The sequence below is a fragment of the Panthera uncia genome, chromosome A2 (assembly GCF_023721935.1).
Source record: "Panthera uncia isolate 11264 chromosome A2, Puncia_PCG_1.0, whole genome shotgun sequence".
Lineage (NCBI taxonomy): Eukaryota > Metazoa > Chordata > Mammalia > Carnivora > Felidae > Panthera > Panthera uncia.
In genome coordinates, this window is record NC_064816.1 from 76021412 (window position 1) to 76043582 (window position 22171).

The 22171-nt window shown below is 46.4% G+C and overlaps 1 protein-coding gene across 17 annotated transcripts in view; it reads left to right on the top strand.

Moving 5' to 3' along the window:
• Positions 1 to 22171, top strand: part of SRPK2 (SRSF protein kinase 2) — a 389837-nt gene that overhangs the window by 217319 nt on the left and 150347 nt on the right. For all 17 annotated transcript variants that reach the window (XR_007460240.1, XR_007460241.1, XM_049642817.1 and 14 more), the window contains 6 exons: positions 6543 to 6708; positions 7868 to 7893; positions 9366 to 9612; positions 10501 to 10983; positions 17480 to 17580; positions 17699 to 17806. Coding sequence is in view for 15 of the 17 variants with exons in the window: in XM_049642817.1 (XP_049498774.1) it covers positions 6543 to 6708; positions 7868 to 7893; positions 9366 to 9612; positions 10501 to 10983; positions 17480 to 17580; positions 17699 to 17806 (1131 nt within the window). In the remaining 2 variants the exon portion in view is untranslated. The remainder of the gene's footprint in view (positions 1 to 6542; positions 6709 to 7867; positions 7894 to 9365; positions 9613 to 10500; positions 10984 to 17479; positions 17581 to 17698; positions 17807 to 22171) is intronic.

Consider the following 22171-nt stretch of genomic DNA (forward strand, 5'->3'; position numbering starts at 1 on the left):
GGAGAAGTGTACGTTTCTCTTTTTACTCTACAAAATGGCTCACTTGCTGTGATTTGATGGGCTTGTAGACAACACTACCACCTGTTGATCATTTTAAAACTAATGACATAGTTGAATCATCTGCTTTTTCAGGGCTTCTGATACACTATTACCAGTCCTTTGGTCAGTTCTTAGCCGTCCTCAAGTAGCCCTGGTGACCTGGTTCTGGGTCGGAGATTGGGCCGTGCTGGTGGCTTCTGGGATGCCGTGGGCAGCCCCTGCCTTCCCCCAGGCTGCTGCACCGGCTCAGTTGTGGACTCTTGTGGGTGTCTGTTCACCCCCCAGCTTTCATTTCTTTCTTCTTTTTAAATCAGCTTTATTGAGGTCTATTTCATGTGTCGCTTTTATTTCTGAATCCAGAAGAAGAAAAAGGATGCTAGTGTTGGCCGTGTTTATTTGTGGTGCATTAAAGGTCTACTGCAGGTGATGTGGCTTCTTCAAATGCTGTTGCTCTTCTTTAAATGTTTATTTTTTATTTTATTTTTGAGAGAAACAGGGCACAAGCAGGGGAGGGGCAGAGAGAGAGGGAGACACAGAACCCAAAGCAGGCTCCAGGCTCCAGCTGTGAGTACAGAGCCCGACGTGGGGCTTGAACTCACAAACCTCAAGATCGTGATCTGAGCTGAAGTCAGATGCTTAACTCACTGAGCCACCCAGATGCCCAACTGTTGCTCCTCTTTGAATGTGGCTTTGATTCTCTTCTGTGTTGAAAAGGTAGCTGATGTTCTACTTTTGTAAACTTTATGGTTTAATTCATTGTCCTTTACAGGAGCCCTGTTAAGAAGTGGCTTCTTGGTAAGGTCAAGGCCCTGGTTTTTGGTGACTTTGCTACAGTACTGGAAAAATTAGCAGTTACAGGTTGTAGCTCTGGGTTTTTAAACTATTATTTTACTCTTTTCTGTAGCCATGATTGTCACAGGCAGTTCCTGTGCTCTTTAGACGCCCACTGTTTGAAGCGCTGTGTTTGTATTATGCTGCCCAGTCTCCACCACACCCTGATGAGGCCAGAGAGGTCCCCACCTCCACTCTATAGAGGGCACTTCACAGAGAGGGTAAAAATCTTCCCTAAGCCCCACAGTTACTGGCGTGCGGCGGGGGGCAAGATTTGAATTCAGGTAGTGTAATTCCAGAACCCATTCTCTCAACTGCAGGGTGCTCTGAAGTGTCTACGTAGAAAGGTCTGGGAGCATTTAAATTGTAGCATGTCTTTGTGAAAAGTGTGCATTCACGTCTCTGTATGGTAAATGGTTCTCTTTGCCTTAATAGGAGAGCTGCCAGATTGTTAAAAAGTAGAACCATTGGATTTTATTTACAAAGTAATTGGTAATCGGCATGGCATGTGTAAGCTGAGGGGATTTATAAAATGCAGGGCTTTTCCAAAGCCGCCGCCCCCCCCTCCCCCCTTGCCGTGGGGCAGGAGCCCTGGGGGCATAGGAAGAGCCTGGCCCTACCTGGGCCAGCTGACTCACCTCTTATCACTGCTTTGGTCTACACTTAGTATCTATTTGCCATTTCATTTATTCTGCTGCTCTTAGTGATCAGCGAATTCATTATCACTGTGCCAGTTTTCAATTATAGAACAGAAGACTAATTTTAAGTTGGTAAACACTTCCATGTTCTTGGGTTTATTCTTCATGGTGATACATATTCTGACCTAACTTGGGACTCTGCTCCTCAGAATGTTGGGTCGTCAACTCAGGAAGGCGGTGCAGTCGCTCCCTTTGAAGAGCGGTGAGCCTCGTGCCCAGCTCGCTCTGTGCCATGTGGTCTCCGTGCTGGGCACGTTGGCTTGCTCTTTAGTCCCAACTACGTTCGGAGGCATCACGGCAGGGTTTTCTCATGAATTCTCAGTAGTGCGAGTTAGAACACGGAGCAGAATGCTGGTTCGGGACAAAGCAAACAAGGACAGTGCCCACTGAGACTTTTGTCTGCATGTGCATCCAGTTCTTGCCCCCTCTGTTGAGCTGGGATTCCCACAGTCCTCCATTCAGTTGAACACCACAATTGCCAGAAGCGGGTTGTAGGGTTTACCTCGTATCTGTTGAATGAGGAAGAGAAATCCAGTGGGAACCTTAGCTTTTCTAGTGGGGAAGTTTCTAGGCTTGAGGAGAGCCCTTCTGGTGTTTCTGTGCACATCACGAGGGGTTACTGTCTTGGTGAAAGGCTCCTGCGTGGGCCAGCCCCTCTGGCTACCATTTGGGCTTCCCTCTGTGCTGCATTAGCAAGGCCTTACTCACAGAATTAGGGGCAGGCCGAGTCTCCTGGCCCCATGTCCTTTGTTCAGGTGGGGGAGGAAGGAAGTCCCCATGTGGTAACCAGAGTCAGAAAATAATTTGGGAAGTTGCTCTCATTCTGTTTGTCTTCACAATTTAGGATTTGGGGGGAAGCTGTGCTTTCTGGGTGGTGAGCAGAGCGAGGGACACAGCCCTGAGAGAAGTTCCCACATTACTCTTGACCTACTCCTCCTCTTGTACCCTGCACGATTACGGGACCCATTGTAGCAAGCCGTGGTAGGGAGAAGTAGGTTTATGTCATTCACGCCAGTAATAGATGATCTCACCATCCTCACAGGTGTAGAGAAAGAAGCCCTGGAGACGGTCTTGACAAGCGTCTTATTTTACGGATGAATCTGAGGTCAGGGAAGGGGACTCGCTCTGAGCCATAGCTAATCTGTTTCTGAACCGGAACCGGGGGCTCCTGGCTCCCAGCCCTGGTCTCTGCTTCACGGCTGTGCTGCCGCTCACCTGCGGGTCTGGCTTCACAAGGAGAGAACTGGCCCTGCTCCTGGGCGGTGTGATCTGGCTCCTCTGAGTGTGAGGTCCTGCCCAGTCCCTGGCCCGTCTGTGCTTGGATTATCTCTGCTCTCATGGCGGCTGTAGATTTTCGCAGATGGCAGTCGGAGGGTGTCTCTGCAGCCTCTGCTGCCTCCTGCTGATGAGGCGAAGTATGTGTTTTTCTTTTTAGACAAGAAAGGCAAATAAACTGTGCCTGGCAAGTGAAGGAAAACTTGGGAAATTGCTAAAGCCTTTTCTGAACTCTTTTTTTTTTTTTCAGGTTTTGCAAGAGAAGATCTACCCATGGGCATGTAGCTTATTCACTGCTTTTCTCTTTTTTGTGCATCATCATAGATGCTCTGCTTAAATGGTTAGGAGATTGCCCATCATTACTTCAGTGATTCTGGGGCTCTTTATTGCTTAAAACTTCATTAAGAAAAGAAATGCTATCTTTAAAAATAACACCATTCTTTTTAGTCTATAGCTAAAGGCTTTTTAAAAATATGTAGTCCAGAACTAAAGGAAATTACTAAACCACAATTTCACTGCTGGGATGTAGCACAGAACGTATCAGGTATAGCCCATTCACATTCCAAGTGGGAGAAGTGAGACCCAGAGAAGTTTATTAAGTGACTTAACGAAGTTATAGTTACTTAGTCAATACCAGTACAAGTGTTGTGACTTAGTTCAGTTCTGTCCTTTATTTGGAGCTTCCTATGAGCTAAACTTTGTTTTTTTGTAGGTTTTCCATAGGTTATTTCTAATTCCTACCATATTTCTATTTAGTAGATATATACACACACCTCTCCCCCTTTTATGAATATGGAAGTGGAAGCTCAGACAGTACTTTGCCCAGTGAGAGAATGTTCTGGTTAAGTACTTTGTCCAGTGAGAGAATGATCTGGCAGCAGTGTAGGACTGGTGTGAATCCCAAGGTCGTGTTTTAACACCATACTTACTGTGTCCCTTAATTATTTCCTTGAAGATTTGCATTATCTTAGTTAATTAATTTGTCCTAGGGGTCAAGTCTTTCACTGGGTTCATTGTCAGACGTTATAAGCTCTGCTTTTTAAGGAAGGATAACCCAAAGGAGTGTAACTGCAGATATTTAAAAAATCTGGTACCTTAAGTTCTTGCTGGGAACACTTTGTTCATCTCAAGTGCCTCCTGGTCACTGGCAACCCCTAGGAACACATTTGAATACTGGCTCGTGTTAACTCTTACTTGTGTGGCCTCTCACACAGTGAAACAGCCTGATCTCCGTGAAGGAGCTCAGGTGGAGAAATAGGAGAGCCTTGAGCATGGAATGGAGGTGGAGAGATGGGGACATTTTTACTTGGAGTTTATATTTGATAATGGAAATGCAGTTTCAGTTGGGATAATTTTAAACTGTTTAAATTTTCTCAAAAAATCTTGTTCGTTTGCCCTCCATAGGTTAGAAATCATCACTGTTCCTGTCCATTAATTTCTTATACTTCTCAGAATCTCTCATTATTCAGATATTAAAATTCCCTGTATTATTTCAGTTTGAACAAAGAAGATGCACGGATGTCGGTGAAGAGCATATAGGCCCATTGGATTGTGCTCCTGTCTGCATTATAACTTTATTCTTTATGGAAAGACTCTTTTTAAAGAGTCTTTCTTACTGGTCCTTTGATATTTCAAACATAATTTAAATGTTCTAATTACAGTATAATTGGAAACATTAAATATTCTTTTTAAGGTAAGACAAGTGTCTTTCCTTCTCTTACTCTAGTTCTATCTGGTTTACTGTTTGGGTACTTACTAGGCACTTGTCAAGAGCTCATTAAATTTTGTTTGCTGTAGCCATGGTTCATCTTGGTTTCTTTTTGGCTGGTCCCTCTCCCTTCAGGCATAAGACAGTAAGCCCTCTGACTGTAAGCCCCTTGGAGACAGGGGGCTTTCTTTATTGCTGTTGTCAGACACTTCAAACCAGGTACATGACCTGTTCCAGGAATTTGACTGATGCTTGGTCAGCGAAGTCATGTAAGAATCCTTCCTAGGGAAAGTTACTTTTGATGAGTATAGGGATTTTCATCCTGTTTAAGAGATGGGTCTTCCTTTTTTCATTTTCCTTTTGAAACCTCTGTCCCCTCATATCCTAATACTGTCATCTGTTAAGGTTGTTTAGCCAGATACAGTAGAAGCATTGGGCTCTTGCTGAGAACTTACTAGAATTGGATAAAGCCATGTATCTTCTCGTCTTTTTCCCCACTTCTGTTGTGAACAAATACCCTAAATGATTTAAAGTGTATGATGACACTGGGGCTCCTGGGTGGCTCTGGTTAAGTGTCTGATTTCAGCTCAGGTCATGATCTCACGGTTTGTGGGTTCAAGCCCTGTGTTGGGCTCTATGCTGACAGCTCAGAACCTGGAGCCTGCTTTGGATTCTTTGTCTCCCTCTCTCTCTGCCCATCCCCTGCTCGTGCTCTGTCTCTCTCTGTCTCTCAATAAATGTTGAAAAAAAATTTTTTAAGTGTATGGTATTTATTAAATGCTAATGTTTATTGAGTGGTAGAATTTCTAATGTATAGGAACACAATGGGGATATTTTAAAAAATATTTTTGCTTATGGAAATAATTGAAAGAATTCCCCTCTTGAAATAATTTGAGAAAAACTGGCTTTGTATTTAGGTCACTGCTCTTTAAGTTTTGTGAGTCTTGTTTTTGTTGATACTTTGTTTCAGCAGTTTTAGTGAATACTAAGGCTATTTAATCCTCTTTTTCTGCAATATTAAAAATGTATACACATCATTAGACATCATGGAAGTGCCTATCAGTGAGATACACACTTTATACCCAGTAGGGTGACTAAAATTAAAAATACAGCAAAGTGTAGGCCATGACGAGGGAGTTGGAACCCTTATACACTGCTAGTGGGAATGTGAAATGGTGTGACCACTGAATAAAACAGCATAGCAGTTTGTCAGAAGAGTCACCATATAACCTAACAATTGCACTCCCAGGTATATATCCAAGAAAAATGAAAACGTGTCCACACAGAAACTCATGCCTGAATGTTCATAGCAATATTATTTATAATAGCCAAAAAGTGGAAACAACCCAAATATCCATCAGGTGAATGGCTAAACAAAGGATAGCATAACCAGCAGAACATTATTTGGCAATTAAAGGAAGTACTTAATACATGCTACATACACATGGATGGACTCTCAAAACATTATGCCAGTTACACAAGACCATTTTGTATGATTCCATTTATATAAAATGTCCAGAACCAGCAAATGTATGGCGAAAGAAAGTAGACTAGTGGTTGCCTAAGGCTGGAGGAGCTGGAAGAGATGGAGAATGAGTGCCAGTGGGTATGGTGTTTCTTTTTTCCGTGATAAAAATGTTCTAATTAACATGTGGTGATGGTTGCACATCTACAAACCATTGAATTGTCCACCTAAAAGGGTGTATGTATGTAAATTACATCTCAGTAAAGTTGTTATACAAAAGTATATTTATAGATGCATTTGCTTCCATGAGCATAAATTTACCTCCAGAATGATACACATTGGTTGCTTATGGGAGGGCTCTGGGCTCCTTTGGGGGCCCGGAGCAGGAGGGAGATTTTTACCAGATACACTTTGTGCCTTGTGATTATGTTACATAATTTATAAGGAAATGTTGAACATTACTGTTCAATAGTAATGTTGAAAGGTATTAATAACCCATCTCTTCTCTTGATTTTACTCTGACCAGGTCCTTCAGGGGTTAGATTATCTACACAGTAAGTGCAAGATCATTCATACGGACATAAAGCCGGAGAACATCCTGATGTGTGTGGATGATGCATATGTGCGAAGAATGGCAGCTGAGGCCACCGAGTGGCAGAAAGCAGGTGCTCCTCCTCCTTCGGGGTCTGCAGGTGAGGGAGCTGAAGCAGCTTTGTTTCATTTTGTTTGGAGGCACTGAGAGCCTGCAGAATTGCACACTGAAGGTAGTTGAGTCAAGCACGTACATTAGGGACTTTCATAAGAGCCTGATTGCTAGAAATGATGAGACCTTTTTCTTGAAAAGGAAGGTGCCCCAATTATTATGCTGTCATACACCTAACTTCGTCTTCCCTTAAAAGATCATATGAAATCTTACGTGCTGCTTCACCTATGCGCGAACGTTTTCTTATGCTGCAGGCTTCTCTGCAGAGGCGTATATAGTAACGGGTTACTTGTAGCCGGCCTGTAGTCATCAGATTTTTTTTCTAGTTTCAGGTTTGTTAGAACGTTTCCCAGTCTCCAGTTAGTCTACATCAACCTGAGTCCAGCTGGTAGCTTTGGAGTGCGTTACAAAAGACCCTAGGGTGGGAGAAGACCAAATGTCTTTATTGGCCTGTAGCGTTTCACATCGGGTTTTTACAGGGTATAGTGGCTGCAGCAAAGTGTTGACCACTTTGACCATGTCTGCACATTGTCTGCGCCCTAGTGTGTTGTCAGGCAAGCGTGCTGGCTGAGGGGCTAAAGTCCTGCCTCTCCTGGGGCTCTGGGAGATGCACCACCTCCTACTCTTGTTTTTTACTGTTTTTTGAGATCATGGAATCATAGTCTGTCAAGCTGTGGCTGCTCACAGAGGCTGGTCATGCGATTTCTGGAATACTTGCTGCAGTATTTGATTTATTTCAGCTATATACACTTGCCAAATAGTTGTCAAACACAGATGTACATCCTCTAATCTAAATTGTTCATTGTCTGTAGAACAAATTTAGATGACAGTGTGACATTTGTGAACTCTTCTCCATTTTCGTATCAGTGCTTTGGATTTGAAATAAATGGGTATTTAATTTTAGACAAATAAGAAAAATGGCTCCATATGAACAACGACTGCTGTGCCTTTTAAGAGCCAGTCATTCGTTGGAGTTGGAAAATCTTCCTTTAGATCTGTATGATTAAGAAGCACTGAGGTTAAACAGTTTTCCAGCTGGATAGCAATTAAAAGACAATAATTACTTTTCGTTTTACAGTTCAGATAACCTACCTAAAGATATATGTCTGTTTTCCTCTAAACATTCATTTTGTTTCATTTTGTTTTAGTGAGTACGGCTCCACAGCAAAAACCTGTAAGTACTTTATTCCACACACACTTCTACTCACCTTCTTGTTAAAAGCAGCTGTTCCTTATTGAGCTTTTCAAGTTGTAACATTAGTTTCTGCTGCTTTTTGCAACGATTTTTTCATTTAAGGTTGTTTGGGAATCGGATCGTACCTTTCTTTGTTCCCTTCTCAACTGTAGGTGTTTAATACGTGTTAGTGTAAAGGGCGGGCATGTTTACAAATGCTGTGTATCCTTGAATAGATGAGACGTACCGCTTTGACAAGTCGAAGGGATTTTTTAGAGTTGGGATAGTTAGAGCCCTTCCACGTTTGATATTTATTTTCCCTGAGCACTTTCTGGGGTGCCGTTGGCAGAGTCTGGTGAAAGGGGTGACGTGGTCGAGATCGGGCTTGAAGTGTGATTATTACAAAAACACTTAACATTACTTCTGATTTGCCTCCAAGATCCCTGTTTTTCTGAAGCTTGTACTCTAATGTGTTTTCCAGCTGGTAGTTATGTATAAAAGAGTACTGTGTATTTTGTGGTCCATTCAAATGAAACGAGGTGCTTGGAATTCAGTCTTACCCATTGTCCCTAAACCCGCTTAGTTCCAGTAGAGGATAGAGTGTATATGTCTTGAGTTGATGAGTCATGTGCAAGTCTTGAAAGCACTTTACGAACCAGAAGCACTTGAAAGGAAATGCGCTGCCAGGAGCCCTCACTTGGGAGTGGAAGTCCCAGTGCAGGCGGGAACTATAGTGATGATGCCACCTGGCTCGCTGCACGGCCCGGTCCCTGCCTGCAGCCCTCCTATGGCTCGAGCAGCTTGTTTCGATTGACTCCGTGGAGAGACTGGAGGCTGTCGTTGCCAGCACTTTCCAAGTCATGTGGCCCTGATGGCAGGCAGACTGAAACTGTGGCTTTTTCTTTTTTTCCCTTTACTTCGTACACTCATTTTTGACAGTTTCTGCTGTCTCGGCTGTTGATAACAACAGCTCCGTGTGTGAGACCCGAACACAAACAGCTGTTGACCAACAGTGACTGAAACCCACTTGTTTTGGCAAGGTCTTCTTTCATGGCTGAGAGTTGGGCGAGACCGGAAGGACAGGGGATGTTGTTAGCTTGTATACGGGCAGCAGCCAGTAAAACTTGGAAGGGGTGCTACTTGTCGAAAGGCCAGAGTACCTCAGCGTATTCTGCTGTGCTCAGCGTTTAAATGAAATAGCCTTCCTGGATTGGAGCCCTGTCCTCTGAGGGCAGGGCCTGCTGGCAGTCCCCTTCCATAGATGGTAGGCGGCGCTGGTTTCTTTTTTCCGGTTTTACTGCGACCCTACACACGAGATCGATCTCCTCTGTGGGCATATTTGGTTGTAATATATAACTCAGGCCTGGAAAACAGGATTGGTTGGGGCTTGCCATGCCACTCACACTCGCACTCTTGTGTAGTGCTTTAAAAAGGAGCAAACTGACCTGTGGTGTTTTCTTAACATGTTGTAGATAGGAAAAATATCTAAGAACAAAAAGAAAAAACTGAAAAAGAAGCAGAAAAGGCAGGCTGAGTTGCTGGAAAAGCGCCTGCAGGAAATAGAAGAATTGGAGCGAGAAGCAGAAAGGAAAATCATAGAAGAAAACATCTCATCTGCTGTACCTTCCAATGAACAAGACGAGGAGTACCGTCCAGAGGGGAAGCTCAAAACTGCTGGCTTAGAGGATGCAGCCGAGGGCGAGCCTGCGAATGACAAGGGTCCGTCTGCATGGGGTCCTGGTGCTTCATTAGTGGGCACCCACCAGGTCCCCACCCTGGTGGGCTTGGTGTCACTGCTTCATATGTGAGGATTGGGGAACATGGGAATCTGTCTGCCACTTCATTTGTAAAATGAATGCTAGGAATACGTTAGTATTTCAAAACACTTTTTTAAAAATGGAAAATGTCTACCTGACACCACATCTCGAGCATGCTAATGAATGTTCTTTATTTTGTAATTAACTTTTACCCTAACAGTAATGGACCCACATTTTCTAAAGATTGTAGAAGAGAGGGTAGAAGTGGAAATAGTCCCTTTTCCCGCCCCAAAATCTAACTTCTTCTAATAAGAGTAAGCCAGTTATTTACTAAATGAAAAATAAGATTGAGAAAACCTAAGATTTTACCTTGAGAGCCAAGAGGTGTTTTGCTGTGTAGTATGTAAATTAAGCACATTCAGGGGTGCCTGGCTGGCTCGGTCGGCAGGGCATGTGACTCTTTTTTTTTTTTTTAATGTTTTATCTATTTTTCGGGGAAAGATGGAGTGTGAGTGGGGAAGGGGCAGAGAGAGGGAGACACAGAATCCAAAGCAGGCTCCAGGCTCTGTGCTATTAGCACAAGTGGGGCTTGAACTCATGAACCGTGAGATCGTGACCTGAGCCGAAGTCAGACGCTCAACCAACTGAGCCACCCAGGTGCCCAGAGCATGCGACTCTTGATCCTCAGGGTCACAAGTTTGAGCCCCACGGTGGGTGTAGAGCTTACTCAACGGGGGAACAAAAACCTAAACACATTCAAAATTATCTCTTGTTGGAGGAAGTATGTACCTAGTGCCACTGTGTTGAGAAGAGTAACATGTTCTGATTCTCAACCCATCAACTTTTTAAGGTGAGGCTGAGGACCAGGAAGAGAAAGAAGACACTGAGAAAGAAAACACTGAGAAAGATGGAGATGATGTGGAACCAGAACTGACGAGCACAGACCCTGCGTGGATAGAGTCCCCCAGAACCAACGGCCATATTGAGAATGGCCCGTTCTTACTGGAGCAGCAGCTGGATGATGAAGATGACGACGAAGAAGATTGTCCCAATCCTGAGGAATATAACCTTGATGAGCCAAATGCAGAAAGTGATTACACATATAGCAGCTCCTATGAACAATTCAATGGTGAATTGCCAAATGGACGACATAAAATTCCCGAGTCACAGTTTCCAGAGTTTTCCACATCCTTGTTCTCTGGGCCCCTAGAACCTGTGGCTTGTGGTTCTGCACTTTCCGAGGGATCCCCGCTTACCGAGCCTGAGGAAAGCAGTCCATCCCATGACAGAAGCCGGACGGTTTCAGCCTCCAGCACTGGAGATTTGCCAAAAAGTAAGTGTCCCTCCGCACCAAGTGTGTCCTTTCAGTGGCCCGAGTATCCGAGCCTTGACAAATGCTGTGAAGGGAATGGGCCAGAGGTGGGCATGTCATGTATGTATGAATTCCCCATTGTCGCTTTATTCCTTTTGTCCTCCTGAATAAGTAATGTGATTTAAATCGTCTTCTGTCCCAGCAGGGCTTTCTCTGGCTCTCTGACTATCAGGTTCCATTTCTGAGCTTTTCTTGTTCTTTCTGTGTTTAGTTAGTGACATCTGCATTTGTAGAAACCTTCCATATCCAGCAGCTTACACCTGTGGCTTTTACAGAATATATAGTTTAATATTTTTACTTCCATCTGACAGTCTTGCTTTTGGTTTTTGTTTTGTCTTGTTTCTATTCAAGGGAAACACATACCTCCTCTTAGTCTGTGTTAAGGAAGAAGTCTCTGATTTTTTTTTTTTTTAATTTTTTTTTTTTTTTTTAAACGTTTATTTATTTTTGAGACAGAGAGAGACAGAGCATGAACAGGGGAGGAGCAGAGAGAGAGGGAGACACAGAATCTGAAACAGGCTCCAGGCTCTGAGCTGTCAGCACAGAGCCCGACGCGGGGCTCGAACTCACGGACTGTGAGATCATGACCTGAGCCGAAGTCAGACGCTTAACCGACCGAGCCACCCAGGCGCCCCAAGAAGTCTCTGATTTTATTCTGATAGTTGTTTCTGGTTGTAGGACTCAGCTCTTGAAATGTCAAAGCCAATTTAAAGCAAGTGGCATGGAATTTTATGTGATGACTTATATCAAGTATTTTGAGAGTGAGTGCCCCACAGCCTGTCTCTGCCTGTGACCTGCTCAGGGACTCCAGTAAGCAAACCCTGGGCATCACTCATGGTTTCCATTCTAGCCCGCGGAGGAGCAGCTCAGAATCCTCCTCTGCTCCCTCTGCTGGCAAGAGTGTTTAACACACGATGAGTCCGTTGATGACCCAGCCCTGCAAGTAGCCCTCGGAGTCCCCTCAAGTAGCTCTAACTAATCACCTGAAGGATGTGGGTTCTATTTCGTGCTTTCTTTATCTTACTTGGGTAAACATACTCTGTTCCTTTTTACTTTTACCCCGATCAAGGACTCTTTGAAGGTGCTTATAAGATGCCTTCACATGGAAGGTAGGTTCGCATAGGGAAAACTCACCTGTGTCTGTCTCCTTCACGCTACTTCTGTCACCTTTGGTGACCAAATGTGTGTGTAGGGGGTTTTCCCTGCCCCAAAAGCTTCTCTGACACCAGCTGCGTGTCCTGCGATTTAACTCATTTCTGACACTCTCTGGAGACAGAACCAGATCCTACAGGTTAAGGGCTCAATCCCACCAGACACCCCCGCCCCCCTTCATACACCAGTGGCAAGTCCACATTGTCACCTGTGCTTCTGACCCATCAGCCATGAATCGGGGGTTCCCACGACCCCCCCCTCAGGTTCATTTAATTTGTTCCAGCAGCTCACAGAACATAGGAAACTCGTTTTCTGTCTGGATCACTGGTTTATTATAAATGGATAGAGAACTCCGGAGCGGCCAGATAGAGAAGATGCTTCCAGAAGGCGGGCTTTGGTACTCCTCCCTGGCATGCCGCCTGCCCCACAGTCTCTCGCACGTGCCTTCACATCGCGCGCTCATGGGTTCCTTTGCTCTTAATTACCACTTTGGGTTATGTCTTGTAATCATTCACAGCTTCTTGTTTCCTGATGCTGGAATTGTCCTCAGTTTGGTCCACATGAGCCTCTTCGAATGGTCTCTTCTGTCCTTTTATCACAATCCCATTGCTCTTTGCTGCTTCCTCTCTTTCTGGAACCACGTCCCGAGTTCATACCTTCCCTGCCCCAGGCTGGAGTCAACCATGTCTTCTGGTAGTTTCTGTTATTAGTGTTTGTTTACCTTTTATCATGTATGTAATGTAGGAACAGAGATATGTGACATTGATGAATAGGTGTCTACTGAGATGAACGTTCAGACACTTTTTATTGAAGGAGTAAACCATGAAAAGGTTTTGCAGTCGTTAAGTATAGCGTAGCTATTTCCCGGTTTATTTTCAAGACCTGACGAAGAGCGTCTGTGTGTAAATGGCATGTTCGCTCTTCTGTACCTTTGCGTCTGCCTTTCTTCCTGCTGGGAGTGTCTCTTCCCCTTTCTCCACTGCCCATTCTCTCGGTCAACTTTTATTCTTTTGCCGGCTGGTACAAACGCTAACCCTGCATCGCTTCCCACGCGGTCCTGTTCCCTTCCCCCCTTTACCTACCGGTCATGCTTTACTTAACTGCATGCTCACTGTTTCCATCATCTTTTCCTCGCCATGATGTAAAATCATTGGGAGCGCTGTGTGCTTTTATCCTTGTATCCTTTGCATCCAACTCAGTGCTGTGATAAACATTTATTGAGTAACAAGCGATCAAATCAGTGATAATCTGGGTATTTTTCCTTCTCCACTTACCTTTGTGCCACCTGTCTCCATTCACCATCAAAACTGTATTCATTCCCAGCACCAGTTCTCTTGTACGAACATCTCACATTGGGGAGAAATAGCAGGTCTATTTTTCACTTTGACCCAAGTCTCTCACCAAGCAGACCTTTTCAGTATTGTGAAATTCTAGGTACGCAGCAGGGTCAGGATCTCCTTACCCACTCATTTGTTTGGAGGCACTCAGTTTTGGTTTCCAGCTTGGTCGTTTGGTAACGGTGGGCTGCCTCCTGGACGGGAGGGGTTCATTTCCTGCGTGGAAGGAGTGGGGCCCAGAGGCTCGTAGTTGGCCATCTACCACTGCATGAACAAGAGGCAAGAGAAACAAGCCATGTTTGGAGCTGGTGTAGATTCTTGTCATTAGACCAGGGCACACACGTTAGGAGAAGGAAAAGTCAGGCCAGAAGAACTCACCCTCCAGGCTGAAGGATGCAGACTATTCCCTGGAGTGACTGGGGAGCCACTAAAGGCTGAGGAGGCAGGATTCCTCTGGGATTATTAGCTTTGGAGCCATAGCATGTATCTTGGCCCGTCCCATCTGGTCTTGCTGGCTTTACCTGCAAGGTACTCACTGCCACTTGGTGGGGACCCAGATCACTGCCAGACCTTGCACCAGCTGCTGTAATATGGGCCCCGCGCTGCCCTCGCTGTGACTCTTTCTGCCTAGCCTGTCCTCCTTAGGGCACACCCTGTCCTCTTCCCTCCCTTTCCCTCCAGAAGGACCTGCAGTGCATTTCCCCTCAGAATAACAGTGCGGGGCGTCACTCTAAAGCCTGCAAGCTCTCTGCAGGCCATTTCCTGGCAGCTCTCTCTCTGGCCTTGTCTCTCCCCCCGCACCTCCCCGCCCCTTGCTGATTCTGTACCTCCGTGCTGGCTTCTTCCTTAAGTTTCTCAAAAGTGCAAGTTTGTTTCTCCCTCTTTGCACTTTGCATTTGCACTTGCTGTCTCCTCTGCTGAGGGCCCCTCTCTCTCCACGCCTCCCTTAGTTCAGGCCTCTCCTCAGAGTCACCTTCTGAGAAAAGACCTCCCCTGAACACCCTCATCATTGTCCGCCTCCTTTCTTTGCTTTGTTTTTCTTCTTTGCATTTAGAGCCACCTGACATGGTGTGTGACTCCTTCATTTTTACTTTATTATCCATATTCCCCATCTCCCCACCCCACCCCCCAGTGCATGAGTTTCCTAACTTGGGGTGTGGAGGGGGGACCCTGCATGCCTTGTTCATGCTGGTCCCAGTGCCGAGACAGCACACAGAAGGGACTCTGTAAATACTCGGTGAATGAACGGGCCAGGCTCAGGTATTAGATCTCCCGGGGCCTGGTGTTGAATCTCTGGGTGCAGAGAAGGTATTCGTGTGTTTATTGGAGGGACGCCTCAAACCATAGAGAGTCTGCACTAGCCTAGCACAGTGCCTTGCCCGTAAGTGATGATGGCGGTCTCGTCCCTTGGAGGCACCACCCACAGCTATCTTACTAGTTTCTAGGATAGCTTCACATGGAATGAGTAGTGTCGCTCAGACCCCGGGCCACCGGAGACGAGTTAAGAGCCCCGTCCTTCGTGAAGTGACGTATCCCCACTTTTCATTCCCTCGTTGGAAGAGGCAGAGCATTAGGAAGAGCCGTGAGAGGTGACCACAATAATGACTCAGCGAGCCGAGATGATTTGAGTCCCAGGCAAAGCAGAGTTGGTGTTAGTCCCTGGCAAGTGCCTGTTGTTTAAATGGGCTGTTTTGAGGGTTGTGGTCAGGTAATTATCACACTGAGTAAAGGAAGTCGGATATACCAAGTAGATTGTCTTTTACCTCGTTTGTGTTCCTGTACAGTTCAAGTTCTGAGATGAACTCCCTGGTATCATTTGGGATGCGCTGTGAGCGGGGTCACCGTTTACAGACCTGAACCAGGAGGGTAACAGCCTGTCACCAAAGAGACCTTGTTTAGTGATCAAGAATGAGGGGTGTTAAATACAAAGAAACCGTATTGAACATGTGTGATGATGCGTCTTTTCAGGCCAGATCTCCTCTGGCTTCATTGATTCGTGCAGCTCCCGGGGAATGTCTTTAGGACACTGGTGGCACTTCCAGATGCCTCCCTACACTCGCACCCTCAGGCACTGGGCACCACTTACTCTCAGTCAGAACTGGAGGCTTACCCTCTTCTTCCTTAGACCTTTGATCTCAAGTGTTTGGCCTCCCCTCCCCCTCTGCCTGCTCTCTGCTGGTGGAGCTTTGATTCTGGCCAGAGGCAGCCCCAGCCTGGGGCGGGGAGTGTAGTCTGGCTGGTCCCAGCACCGGTGGAGCCCCCCGCTCTCCCAGGCCACTGGGTTGGCTGGTCAGTTTGGAGGGGGTGTGTGGCGTGGCCCCTTCCGCTTCTTTCTTGAGCACTGAGCCTCATGGAGTTAGGTCACTTTCCAGAGTCTCACAACTTTGTTGGTATTGAAACGTCCACTTGAATCCGGTTCTGTAAACCTCGAATTCCATTTTCTTGCCTGCTGAGTCTCCTTGATTGAGTGACGTGAGGGATTCATCTGGCCGTTTCTGGTGCTGCCTGTCTGTCCACTGGGTCAGTGTTTTTGTTTCTCCTGAAGCTCTGTTTCTTCCCATCCTTCAATCACTGTATCCAGTTTGCCTCCTCGTGTGGGTCTCTGTGCTTCTTTCCGTCTCGTCGTTTCCGAGTTCCTGTCTTTGTTCTGCCAGCTCAGACTGCCTTTGGCAAAGTCCACAGTGGATCGGCATCCTTAAAAAGAGGAATGTGGTCATAGGGCAGATGGCAAAAAGGGGACATGTGAGGCTGGCCCACCCACATTAACCCACAAGCCGGAGGAGTGGGGCTTGGGGGCTAAGATGTTGGCCAGAGCTCTCTCTGCATCCTCTGGCCCCTCCTGGGGAGTTCTGTAGGTGCCCCCGCTCCTGGGAGGGATGCCCAGAAATCAGAGCCCCCTGAGCACTGTGGCCCCACGGTGTGGGTGTACCCAAAAGGAGGTTTGGTTTGTTTTAGCAGTGCCCAGCTCTGAGCGGATGAAAGGGTATTTGATGTTCTGCATTGAGTGGACTTTTCTGTTTAGTCTGTAAATACCATCTCAGAATTACTTCTCCATTAGTAAGAACCATGGTTACATCTCATCCCTTCCAGAAATTGGAGCTTATAAGTCATTTTAAGGTTTGAGGAAGATGCTCAGTCACTTCAGGATTTCCTGTCTGGGTCTCTCCAAGTTAGTTTTCTTTGTCACTTGCCCCCTGGTTAACCCTGCCCAATATGGGCATGATGTAGGCTTGTCCATAAAGCTCTTCTGGCCCCAGGAACCCTGAGAAGTCTAGCCCTGTGTCCACTGTTGAGATTCTCTCGGGGTCACTGGGCTTAAGAGTGGCCTGAGTATTTGATAAGTTTGGGAGGGACCTCAGCGGTTTGCCCTGTGGCCCAGGTGGCCTCAGGAGACCTCTGTTGTGGAGCGTTACTTGTCCAAAGCTAAACCCAAACTGATTAGTCCTGGCCTGTAATCTGTCTTTGTTAACCAGCCATCATCTAACCTTTGAGGTCTCTGTGCTCAGCCCAAGCAGGAGAGGTAGGAGATGTGGCTACCAGGTGAAGTGTGTGTCACCTAGAAAGGGATTGGCCATCTGGGAACATGTTGTCTCTACTTCATGTAGTAACACACCAAGATAGATGTGGTTCTCTATGGGCTCTGATGCGATGAGGAGCAGCTGGAAAGATGCAGAAGGGAGCAGAGTAGGGTCATCCTAGAGGTGGCAGAATCAGCAATATAAGGAGAAAGGGCAAGGCGGAGCCGGTGAGGTCTCTGGGCAGCCCAGTGTGCTCTCTCTTGTGAAATATCTTCCGGGGATGGAGACCAAGAATTTCAAATTCTGTTGAGTTCAACTTGCAGGGCTCCAGGCCTAAATGATCCTCCCATCACTTTCCTAGAAAAGGAGACTGTGCCCGGCAGACACTGTGTGCACAGACGCAAGCCACCCCTCCCAAGTACTAACTGTCTCGCTGTTTGCTCATGCCAGCAAAAACCCGGGCGGCCGACTTGTTGGTGAACCCCCTGGATCCACGGAACGCAGATAAAATTAGAGTTAAAATTGCCGACCTGGGAAATGCTTGTTGGGTGGTAAGTAAAGTTTTCTTTCTAGAGCGTTTTGGTCATGATCATGGATTAGAAGACGCTTTTTTTTTTCCTTTTTGCATGTCTTTTTTCCTCCGTACTAATACAGTGTGTTCCCTTCCAGCATAAACACTTCACAGAAGACATCCAGACGCGTCAGTATAGATCCATAGAGGTTTTAATAGGGGCAGGTTACAGCACACCTGCTGACATTTGGAGCACAGCATGCATGGTAAGAACGGCCTTGGCCATTTCCTTCCACGTAAAGGCCCATCCCGCAGCGCTTATCATGGGACAGTCTCACCAGTACGTGTGGTCTGAGTTTTCCCGACTGCGGAGTACGTCTGCTGTGGGATGAGTGAGGGCAAGGTTGCTGTCTTGAGCGCCTTGAGAGTTGGAAGAATTCTTCTCAGACGTGTTCTAGGGTTTAGCCTGCTTTGGTCTTGGGACAGACGACCTCTACTCAAGGCCCTCTTCGGCCCACCACCCCTAGGAATCACAGCCTCCTCTGCGGTGGCAAAATGGCTTCAAGTAATTCTGTCTGGTTTCTGAAAGATTGCGGGCTGTACCCTTCCCTCGTGCCGTGGAGGAGGATGAGACAGCGGCATCTTCAGGAAAGATTGTCTGAGGTCGAAAGGCGGGAGCCCTTCTCAGTGACCTCTGACAGACCTTCTATCCTTACTGACAAGGAAAGGATTTCCCCACACACCAGTGTTTAATCTCTCCTCCTTTATATATAAGGCCAAATCTCGAGAATATTCTGGCTTGTTGTTGTGGGCTGTCCACTGATTTCTGAGACACCAGCCGCCGCCCATAGTCCCTTTGATGGAGTCTGTTCCCATAGAGAAGACGGAGATGTTTTTTCTCGGGGTCTCAGGACGCCTCTCCCCACTGTGCGTCATACTGGTTTGGGCTGCATCGCGGGTTTACTTGTGTCTGGACCCTCCCCTGGCCCTCACCAGCGCATCATTTTCTCACTTGCTGCTGACCTGTGAATTGATGAGCACCGGTGGGCCCTCTGGTCCTCTTCCATAAGCCGATTTCAGTTTCTCTTTCTTGGCCCTGTTTCCTAGCCAGTTCAGCACTTTCCTCTAAGTGGGTTGTGCTTTGTGGTCACGTGCTGGAAGGGTGTGTGTGTGTGTGTGTGTGTGTGTGTGTGTGTGTATGGAAAAGGGGGTGCTATTTCATGTTTTTCTTATTCCACCCCCCCACCCCCCAAATTCTCTGATATATTTAAAATGAAAGACTGTGTGTGTAAAGCTTGGCACTTTTCTTCTCACTAAAAAGAGCAACAGGCAATATATGTAATTGTCTGTTATTCAAAGATTAACAATTCTTCTGAGTTTGCTGTATCATATGTCCCCTGGTGCTACAGCAAGAGGCATGGTGCTGGACAATATGGAAAAATAGTAGTTGTTTGTGTAAAATTATCAAGATCTGAGGCAACAGATGTGGCCAAACAGATTGGAAACATTGTGCCTTTCTAGTCCCACGTTGCTCTGACAAATAATACCAGATAATTTTTAAAATTAAGTTTTTCAGTGAGTATCAAAAACTTCAGTCTTTGCTGTGTGAGACATGGAAAAGAACAGTTGAAAAGATTGGTGGGCATGTGATGGCTGCTTTGAATTTGGAGGCTGCTGTGCAGAGAGGAGTGAGGTCCAGAGGGCAGGAGGGGGCGGAGGGCCCGGACACGGTGGGAAGCAGAGGTTAGGTCAGTAAGAAGGGAGCACTTTCAAAAATTGGAGCTTCGGGGGAGAAATGTTCCATTCCAGGATGTGGTGAGGTCAGGCCTTACTTGTCCCCAGCAACACAGGAGGGGCCCTGAATTAGACTCCAAGAGCTCTTTCAACTCTGAAATCCTGTGCTTCTAATTTGGGGTGTTAAATTTTGGTGATATAACCGGAAAAATAGGACAAGATCACAGAGACAGGAGAATAATGGTGGAGCTCAGTGCGATTTTATACCAGGTTGTCTGTCTTGCCTTCCATTAGATTAGGACTCGCCCCTCCACACAGTCTTCACACCCTGGCCACTCCTGCTGCTGTGCACAGTGCTAGAGACCATCTCCTTTCTCCTGCCTCCTGCTCCCCTCAGAGGAAGCATAAGCTCCCTCGTTGCCTCAAAGGCCACTTACAGGTTGTTGTTGTTTTAATGAGTCAGATGTTGGAAGCGTGATTGTTCTGGATGGGGGGCAAGCCGTCGTTCCCCACCCCCACCTCCCATCCCTGAAGGCCAAGGCTGAGAGGTCCCCTTCTGTTCTTCTCAGACAACCTGGTAAACACGAGGCGGTGTTTCTCCACTCCTGTCCTTTTGTCGAAGTTTAGAAACATAATATTATATTAAATTCATAATTCCAGTCTATACTAAAGCTCTAGTTGTTCTTGGTGGTGAGGCCTGGAGTCCTTTGATGGCATAAATGGCATGAAGACTTGCAGAGGCCCTACTGGGGTCGCGAGCTCCTGCGTGTCAGCTGGTGTCTTTGCTCTCATCGTGGAGGAGGGCTCTTAGAGCCGGAGGAAAGCACCAGAATGAGGCAGAGAAACTGAGATATGTGTCCCATTGAACCTCTTTTCCTTTTCTTGAGTCTTGGGGCCCCTCCCAACGTAAGTGTATGTAATCTAAAAATTCTGCGTGGGCCGAGGCATCGATTGCTGTGCACTTGTGTGTCACAGGCCCAGAGCAGGTAACGTCTACAGGCTCCGCGATAAGCCATAGTCAGTGCCCTAGAAATAAGAAAAGGCAGACTGGCAAAGTTCACTTGTTCAGCACTTGTCCCATCACAGAAAGAATAGGTGACCTTATTTATTCAGAATCGGGTACTTGGTGTGGGGGGGAGGGCATTTCAAGAAAGAGGTGTCTGGTCTCCCCAGGACCTGAGAACAGAGTTTGCTCCAGGGGAACGTCTCCCAAGGGGGTCTGGTCAAGTACAGACGAAGGAATCCAAGATTCCCAAGCATGAAAAATCCCAAGTATTAAAACAGTAACAATAGAGATTATATCAGGAGTAACCTACGGAGTTGAAGGCGGTAATCTTTAACCGGCGTGAAGGCAGGTCATGAAGCATGAGGGCCCACATTTCCATCGGAATTTCTGCATCAGCTCTGTCACATGTGGCCTTCCTGTTAAGGAAGTCTTGTCACTCCCCAGAGAACTGGGACCAGATGACATACACGTGAGCCCCCATCTTCCCTCACATCTTCCTTTTCTGTTTTGTTTTTTTTTTAATTTTTAATTTTTTAATTTTTTTTTTTTTTAACGTTTTTTCATTTTTGAGACAGAGAGAGACAGAGCATGAACGGGGGAGGGGCAGAGAGAGGGAGACACAGAATCAGAAGCAGGCTCCAGGCTCTGAGCCATCAGCCCAGAGCCCGATGCGGGGCTTGAACTCACGGACTGCGAGATCGTGACCTGAGCTGAAGTCGGACGCTTAACCGACTGAGCCACCCAGGCGCCCCTTCCTTTTCTGTTTTAAACCATTTCTGTGTAGGCTTCTTTGACTTGAGTGTTTCATTGGAAACACGTGGGTGCTAATCGAAACAGTCGTCTTTCAAAGAACACTCAGTTGACCTACCTTAGTGTTAGGCTGTAAGAAATAAATTCAACCTGATTGAAATGTGTTTGAGAATGTGTGAGGAGAGAGAGTTCTCAGGGGAGGGTTAAGGAGTAGCCGTGGCCCTCTCCATGGAGCATCCGCAGTGGCTTCTTCTCCATTAGGGTTTCACCCTTTCCTCATGGCTTGTAGGCTGCTTAGTTGTATGTATGTATATATACATACATACATATATATGTATGTATATATATGTATATATGTTAGTTGTGTCCTGGGCGGGGAAGACCCTTCTGACTGTTCAATTTTCCCCTTGGATTTGTGGCCAGATGTGAGGTTGGATAGAGAGGAGAGGCCCCCCGTAAGGACTTTCCCTGGCCCTGCTGCGCCTGCCTGACCAGCTTACTCGGTGCTGGGACAGGCTGGGATGGGCATGTCCGTGTCCTGCGGGATCCTGAGTTCATGCACCAATGCTCTCATGGGGCAGCTGACAGCCACCTTGTCACCCCACTGCCCTCCTTTCTTTAAATAAACAAACAAACAAACAAACAAACAAAATGGTGAAGAGCTGTGGTCCTGGCCTGAGTGCGTCCACCTTCGGTTTGTTAAAGACAGTGCTAGGAGACCCCCTCCTGACCCACTCTGGTCATGAACAGAAGGAGGAAATGGGTGGGTGCGGTGATGGTTCATCGGGTGGGGTTCATCAGAGGAGGGCCCTGATCCGCAGGCATCTGTGACAGAGGTCCAGGCCCCTGAGCACCTTTCAGAACCACAAGATCCAATACAAAATAGAAGTAAGTATAGAAAAACCAAAAATAGGATTTAGCCTTTTCCTTTAAAAAACAAAAAAAAAATTTTTTTAAACGTGGTATTCCATCGGCAGAGCAATAGCAGTTGCCATCTTTCTATAACATTAGCAAATTAAACCCATGGTCCTGAGCTTTTTTTTGTTCTTTTTTTTTTAGAACAAGGGGAGAAGAGTGTGTGGCAGAAATGGAAACAAAGGGCATGCTGGGGGTAGTGGTAGCCCTAGAGGCAGGCCAGCCC